General features: G+C 39.3%; 1 protein-coding gene across 1 annotated transcript; it reads right to left on the bottom strand.

Annotated features, from left to right (window-relative positions):
• Positions 1-1,330: 1,330 nt before the first annotated feature.
• Positions 1,331-6,943, bottom strand: HMGB1 (high mobility group box 1). Its single transcript, XM_009579950.1, has 4 exons — positions 6,777-6,943; positions 6,360-6,505; positions 5,172-5,346; positions 1,331-3,127 (listed from the first exon to the last, which is right to left on the bottom strand). Exons 1-4 carry the CDS (start codon positions 6,924-6,926, stop codon positions 2,951-2,953), a joined length of 648 nt encoding a protein of 215 aa, XP_009578245.1. The 5' UTR covers positions 6,927-6,943; the 3' UTR covers positions 1,331-2,950.
• Positions 6,944-8,102: the final 1,159 nt, after the last annotated feature.

Raw genomic sequence — 8,102 nt, 5'->3', positions numbered from 1 at the left:
TTCTCCCTCCACATCAAGTATTTATTTGAAGGTTAAAGCCCTTAGGAAATGCTTTTCATTTTGACAGCGATGCCAGTGCTGTCCAGTTCCCTTGTAGGGAACCACTGCCTAAATGGTTGCAATTTCACTGCTCATTATGCCTCAGCAAGCACCAACTTCCAAAGATCACGGGGAGACAGATTCAAGCAAAAGTGTCAGCAATAACTGACTTCAGATCAAGTAATCTTGTAGTAGTCACGTCTGACCTGTCAGTGCCGAGAATCAGGCCGAGTTTCGACCACAGGGATTATTTAACTGCTGGAGCTTGCAGGGGACCACAGCCAGGGAAGAGGGAGGTCCTTTCCAGCAACAACTCTCAGAAGCTCTTATTTTATTTTAAAAGGAGAATTAATCTGCCTAGCTATGGTATTCCCTTCCACAAATAGCGGTTTCATAGTTTCAAAAGTGTTTTCTAGAAGACACAAGTGAAGACTTCGATCCCATATACGTGTGCAAGCTCAGTGGATTTACAGGCACGTACCAACTGCCCACAAGAAAACCGTGGCCATCCTGGAGAGCTCTGGAGGCTTTGGTACACCTCCCAACCACCATCAGCCTCTGCAGAGTAGTACCACAGGTTCTTTTTCTCAGAAAGTAGCATTTATAATTATTATATTACCTACCCTCTTCAGCCTTGAGCACGTTCTGTTTGTTATCAATGTGCTAACCCAAAGACAAAGGCAAACGCCATGCCTGGCTGCTGGGTAAGCGCTTGCTACTCATCTTTTAAGATCAGCCGAATCCTCTAGGTTACTTCTGTCAACATCAAGCACCAAGAACAAAGGCACAAGATTATAGGGATCTCATTAAGTATGTTTGTTCCAAGAACAAGAAATGTGTCTACTTTCCTCTGATGACCTGGGGAAACAAAAAAGGCCTTCAGCACAGAAAATTTATTTGTAATCAGATATGAGCATTTGAATGGGTAATATCCAGTTAAAGAAGGAGGGGGAAAAAAAAAAAAAATCTATCTGTCCTGAACTTTTTGTATCGAGACCTTATGAACAGCATCGTTCTTCTGTTTGAAACAGAAAGCAGGTATGTACATCTCTAAAAACACCAACACACACAAAAAAACCCCTTAGGATATTAAGTGAGCCATTTAACTAAGTATTTAAAACCTCTGCAATTATTAGTTTATTAGTATCATCCAGGATTCAGATGTTCAATATTTCTCCTGAAGTTATACATAAATGCAAATTGAAATAAGAATCTGAAAGTCAAAATTGTATAACAAAACAATACTCCATCACAAAAGCGTGTAAAATTACAAGAATGCTATTTTTTTTTTTTTTTAAACACTGGCACTTAAGAGAACCATAATTTTGTAACCACAAAATTGCCAAATTGTCCCCCAAACTGGTAAGCAGGTATATGTGAAAATAGTTACAGTTGCCAGCACTTGAAGTTTTACTAAATATGCAAAAAAACCCTTAGCTTTGGTTTTGGAAGAGAACTATATTTGACCAAATTAGACATTGTTGGTATACCATAAACATTTCACTTTTTAATGCAAAATTTAATAAAATGTACTTTTCCATACAGCTATATTTAACTTAAAAATGGGCAAACATCAAGAGTGCGGTATAAAACCTAACAGGAAAAATACATCTTATCTCATTTTCAATTTGAGACAATATACAACTTTGTTTAAAGGGCTAAAACTAGAATTTCAAGAATACAAATATGAATTTACATAGATTTAACAAATAATAATGGTACCATTTATAGAAATCTTAGAAAGAAAAATCATTTCTCGTGGGCCATTTGCTACCAGGAGAGTTTCATGGTATAAAGCCCGTGGCCATCACCAGACCTGTCACCAAAAAATAATATGGTAATTTCATGCTTTTAACTTTACACATTTTAGGTACGCTCATCGCTTGCAAGTGTTCAGAGATTTACAAATACAACTTCCATTACATGGTAACGGAGTCACACATGTAAATTTCTCTACACCGGATGGACATACACTCTTCCTATGGGTCCTTCTAGGACAAAATTTAACATTCCCTCCCTCCCCGCCCCACCCCGAAGTATTTAATTTCTGTAAAATTGAACTCTATACTTCTCAACTCTCCAAGACTGGTAAACTCATGCAACTCAATAGAATATTACATTTCACAAAAATCTGAACAAATATCAGTTTGTTGAGATTGAATTTTTTTGTTTTGTTTCCAGTTACGGAAGAATATCCTTTCATCATATGCCTATATATTTCTTTTCTTACCCTATCATGATTATGCAGGGTATGCAGATCAAAGCTTTGTTTATCAGCTGGTTATATGAAAGATGAAAACTGTAATATTCCCGTGATCCCAAACGGGCATTCAATAAAGCAAAAGATGAGTTCCCCTCAAAAAAAAAAAAAAAAAAAAAAAAAAAGAGAGAGAGAGAGAAAAGAAAAAGTATGATTTTTCAAGGGCACCTATTAAAAGGACAACAATACTAATAAAAAAATTGTATTTACTTAGAAGCATTCAGAATGTCAACAAAACAGCTGCAACTTTTTTTTTCCTTTTTGCAATTACAGAGTGGTATTCAGTTAACAGAACAACAATTATTTTTATGATGCATCAGAGACAACTGAAGATGAAAAATGAACTACATCCCCGTATATAACTAATTTGTGCTGTGCACCAACAAGAACCTGCTTTAAAACTCCCATGCCAATTTACAACCCCCACACTGTACCAGGCAAGGTTAGTGGCCATTGAAATACCACTAAGGACAGGGCTATCTAAAGACACATTCGGTAGTGTGTTAACTATACAAAAAAAGAGACACTGTACAGTTTAAAAACAAATCTTACACAGCCTTACATTTCAATTTTTTTTCTTTAAAAGGAGTGAGTTGTGTACAGGGGGGTTAAATGCTTTATAGACAAGAAAGAAATTGCTCTAAAAGAGACTTATTCATCATCATCATCATCTTCATCCTCCTCCTCTTCCTCTTCTTCATCATCTTCATCCTCTTCATCTTCATCCTCATCTTCCTCCTCCTCCTTCTTCTTCTTGCTCTTCTCAGCCTTGGCAACTACTTTTTTGCCTGCATCAACCTTCCCTTTGGCCCGGTATGCAGCAATATCCTTGGAGGAGAAAAGCAGGAAGAATCTCTCAAAGATTTAACCAGCCAAGAGCTCTGAGCAACTTCCAAATGGTACTTGTGAAACCAGAGCCACCCAGGTCTCTGCCCCTTCTCCACATCCACTGGGGTAGGACCGGGAGCTGTAGCTTCAGTTACAAGGTGAGCTGAGGCCCAAAAGAAAGGGGAACCCTCTAACACAGAAATGATACTGGCACGCTGGAACACGCTGCTTACGGCTATTGAGGAAACTCGGCTGTTAGGCTTCTGGGAACAGGTTGGAAAAGCTGCTGCCTCGGATGGTAAAAGCACAGCTGAGCCCACTATCCCGTAAGGAAACGAAGTAGGGAGACCTCTTAAGGTCCCCTTCTAGCCCTACCTTCTATGATGCCTACAGAAATGCACAGGAAAATCCTTGTTTGAGGCACAAAATTGTGATTAGCCATCCAAAACACATTAGAATGACACGGCCTAATATTTGCAATGTTACGCCTCAGCGAAGAGCAATTATATAGAATTCTGCCTAACTGAAGTTTACAAAATAAAAGGTATAAGAACTTGATTAAAGGGTAGACAGTGCCACCTTCTGCATGCAATAAATTTATTCTAGTGGTTTATAACGCACAAAATTCAGTTCCTGTTATAGGGAAGTCAAAACTGTAGCTGGAAGACCAAGCCAGAAAAACGGTTAGACTTCCCGACTTTGTGCCAAAATAATAAAAACGATTATTGACAGAATTGATCTGATATTCTGATATAACAGAATTGATCTACAGGACTTCAACATACCAGCTACAGAGAAACATCAACACCTTTACGCAGATGGTCCAAATCTTCAAATATTCCCCATCCAGTAAACATCACACCACTAATCTTACAGTTCCCTGAGACTTCCTTAAAACTTAGCATGAAATTTTCAGAAGATACGATAACCACCAAATCAAAGGCTAAGCAGTGAAATACTGAGATTACTGCACCTTAAAACCCCATTTGTAAGCGTAAGACGACGATATTAGTGAAGATTAAAATACCTGGGATTAAAGATAAATAATTCTACCGTTTAAAAAGTCTCTTAAGAGTTGCCTTGGCTGTATGTACAAATAATTACCATACTGAAGAGTTTAAGTTGCACAGGAAGGACAATATGGGAAAGCTTCTAAACCCGCAGCTCCTCTCCAGCACATAATTAGGACTCAAAGAGGCCACCTTGCTCACTATAATGCTACAATTTTTAAGTGGTTTTGTTTGCCAGCAGGAGAAATACCCAGAGGAAGGTCACGGCACACAAATGAATATACATGGTATACATTAGCTATAGGTGGTTGCTAACCCATTGTAAAGCATCATCAGGGCATGCTAACATGCATCCCCTCTTCCCTTGGTTTCCTCGTATTGGGATGGGCATCTGCCTCTGGAAATAAAAACACATGTAGCACTACCCTGTGTGCGCAACACATTTCTACAGCTCCAATAACAATGACGGGATTTAGCTTTAATAATTCAAGGAATTGTATGACATGCTGCTTCATATTATTAACTATATTAATTACTAGAAAGGAAATGGACACAAACTTGGTACAGGAAAAACACATGTCTAAAACTAGCATCTCATTAGTGTTCTGACATTATCCCAAGAATAAACTAAAAACTATCCTAATGTTCAGGGATGTTCATCAATACTGAACACCTCCAAAACCAGGGAGAACCATTTTATTCTTTACCGGTGTTAACTTAGTATTACCAACTTAACTCAGATACTGCTGTGACCTATTGTTTTAGTAACAACACAGACACCATGGTATCTATTAAACCATCATTGATGGTCCTGAACTACAGATGAATACAAAGTTCAACACAAAGGATGGTAATTTAGTGTTATAGTAATAAACTGTATGCTCCCTTACATGGTATTTTCCAACAAATATAATGTGCTAATGATAAATGTCATGATAATTTGCAACATCAGGTATCAGAGTACACAAGAAGGAAAAAAAAGTCTAAATTGAAGCTTGACCTCCCCAAACCATCTCCATAAATGTCGATGTTACCTTTTCATACTTCTCCTTCAGCTTAGCAGCCTTTTTTTCATAAGGCTGTTTATCATCTGCAGCAGTGTTGTTCCACATCTCCCCCAGTTTCTTGGCGACATCCCCAATGGACAGACCAGGATGTTCCCCTTTGATTTTTGGACGAAACTCGGAGCAAAACAAGAAAAAAGCCGAACTACAGAGAGGAAAGAAAGAAGGGGGGGGTGGGGGGAGGGGGAAGAGAGAGAGAAGATTATTTTAATTTTAGACTTTACTATAAAAGAAAGTTTTGTGACCTTTGTTACTGTTTCTTAAGAGCGTTTTGGAAAAGCGCCTAAAGTGAGACAAACGTTAATTACAATGGAAGGTATTAGAACTGAATAAACTTTGAAAACTCAACACACCCTTGTCTCTTAAGTAATGCTGCACATCTGGTCCCATTTTTGGCAGGACCCTCAGAAGGGCAAATTTTATATACTATAGGCAGTGAAAATCTTAAAAAAGGAGAATGAGTGAATGATACCAGGGGAGCAAATGTTACGTCAGAACTGCTAAAGCCAGAGAAGCTGCAATATTTGTTATGAAAATTAGGATTTCCAGATGACAGCATCAGCCCAAATAAGAACATTAACTTGTACAGGAACTTTCCCATTCCTTTCAGCCTTAGCTCCATTTAAAACACACATAAAAATGTACTGCTACAAAGCACTAGTGTCTAGTACAAGGTGAACCTGAAGTCAGCAGTCTTTATGTAGTGGCTGAAGTTTTAATTCTGCAAGCTGTTTTTTGTGCATGATCATCCCTCTAACCTGGTCTGCGCAAAAGCCTCTTAATTTTAAATGGACTGCCAGTCAAAAACTCTGCTCAAGCCAACAGGTGGGGAGGGCAGGGCCTGAAATATTTTACTGCCATTTTACACTAGAATTACCCTCTTAAAAGAAATTGGAAACTTGAGTCAGAACTGCATGTCGCCGATTTTTGCATCCACTTTCAAAGGCTGATGTTATTCCAATTTAGATAGAGGGCCAACCTGAAACCACAAACCTGTAATTCTTAACTAAAATTTCAACCTATCTTTACACCACTGGTCAGGAAAATCATGTAGTCTTTTGTTTCTGAAGTTCCTAAACCTGGATAAAATGATCATTTTATAGATACACTCCAGTGTGATGGTCCCGAACAAGATAAACTAACTAGAAATCTACTTACGGAGGCCTCTTCGGTGCATTTGGATCCTTGAACTTCTTTTTTGTTTCCCCCTTAGGTGGTACATAGTTTTTCATTTCTTTTTCATAACGAAGCTTGTCAGCCTTTGCCATATCTTCAAACTTCCCTTTCTCCTTAGAAGACATAGTCTGGAAGGCAATTAGAATCATAGAATCACAGAGTATCTCAAGTTGGAAGGGACCCATAAGGATCAAAACGGTCTTTTAAAATCCAAGTGCATTGCAAAATTTCAGTTGGGGGAGCTAAAGGTAAGGCAAGAACAATGCCGCTAATTTTACAACTGCACTTTATACTTATCTAAAACCTGAACTTTTAAAGAAATAATTTACAGTCTTGAATAGTATTTCACACAAAGCAATCGTTTAAGGTTTTGTGGGTTTTTTAAGCGGTTATTCCTACCTTCCATCGTTCTGAGCATTTTTTTGAGAACTCTGAAAAGTTCACTGAAGCATCTGGATGTTTCTTCTTGTGCTCCTCCCGGCAGGTTTGCACAAAGAAGGCATATGAAGACATTTTACCTCTCGGCTTCTTAGGATCGCCCTTGCCCATTTTTGATGATTTTCTGTAACAAAGCAAAAAAGACACCTTTAAAACTCTTACTTTTTACAAACCAATGGCAGGAAGTAAGGATCATGCCAAACAAGACCTGTCAGAGCAGCATTCCACAATCATACAACAAGAAGTTTCACTTCTAGAAAATTTACTGAAGATTTCTGCCCTGCTGTTTGAGCTGACCTGGATGCAAGCAACCTGAAACCTCAAAGGGCCTTCAAAACATGCAGTTCTGGTCTCCTGCGAACAAACATGTCCCTTCCAAGCAATCTGAAAGCAAGCACTAGCATCACTGCAGCGGAGACTGCACTTTTTGATTACTGCTGGTGTATCAATACTATGCTTGGAAGGAATAAATTATATTGAAAGAAGGGAGAAAGTACCTGAGTATCCTGTCTCAGCTGGCTTTACGGGTTACTAATTTTTTTTTTCCTAAAGGTTGTATTTCTATCCTCCTCCCCTGTAGGCCTTGGGTGCTCATTTGCAAAAGATATGTATTTTTTTAAACTAGTTTTGTATGCCATATATTATCACTCCCCTTTAAGTGCACTGCAAAAATCTACTCTCTCTTTGTATGTATACCTAGAAATACAGGAATGAAACACCGCACTCAGTCAAACATGTTATAACCAAGCCAGGGACGCAAAAAGTATGACATTTACATATGACTAGCAGAGCTGTGCTCAGCGCGAGGACTATCTGACTCTTTCAGAGACTGAGAGGGAATGAAAAACACCTTCCTGGAACTTTCACACCCAAGACAGACATTCAGAGTATTTCTTCATAGCTCCCTGGAAAAAGCCACTTGCGCCCTGACAAACTCTGCTCTTCATTTTTTTAAAAAAAAAAAACCACTAAAAAACCGAAGCGCACGCACCGCCTGCCCGTACTGCCACAGCAGCAGTATTTCCTATCGGTTTGGCGGATAGACAGAAACAGATTTCTGCTCTGTGACTAAACACGTCCGGTTTGAAGTTTCTATCAAGTAAACAAGAGGGCTGAAGAACCAGGAGCCGCTCCTGCCTGCCATTGAGACGTTTCCAGAGCCAGCCGGCACCCAGGGCTCGGCTAGCGGCCGGGGCACTTCACGCTGGCTGTGGGGGGAAGGCGGTGAGGGCCGGGGGGGACGGGGCAGGGGTGGTTCAGAGGCGTGGAGTGACTGTGGGAAGGATT

Source organism: Fulmarus glacialis, unplaced genomic scaffold, assembly GCF_000690835.1.
Source record: "Fulmarus glacialis isolate BGI_N327 unplaced genomic scaffold, ASM69083v1 scaffold32980, whole genome shotgun sequence".
In the NCBI taxonomy this organism is placed as follows: Eukaryota; Metazoa; Chordata; class Aves; order Procellariiformes; family Procellariidae; genus Fulmarus; species Fulmarus glacialis.
This window is presented reverse-complemented; position numbering and strand designations above follow the sequence as displayed.

Coding starts and splice junctions, on each gene's coding strand:
- HMGB1 (XM_009579950.1), bottom strand. CDS start 6,926: ATGGGCAAGGGCGATCCTAAGAAGCCGAGAGGTAAAATGTCTTCATAT. Junction 6,506..6,776: donor AATGCTCAGAACGATGGAAG/GTAGGAATAACC, acceptor ATTGCCTTCCAG/ACTATGTCTTCTAAGGAGAA. Junction 5,347..6,359: donor AATGCACCGAAGAGGCCTCC/GTAAGTAGATTT, acceptor TCCTCTCTGTAG/TTCGGCTTTTTTCTTGTTTT.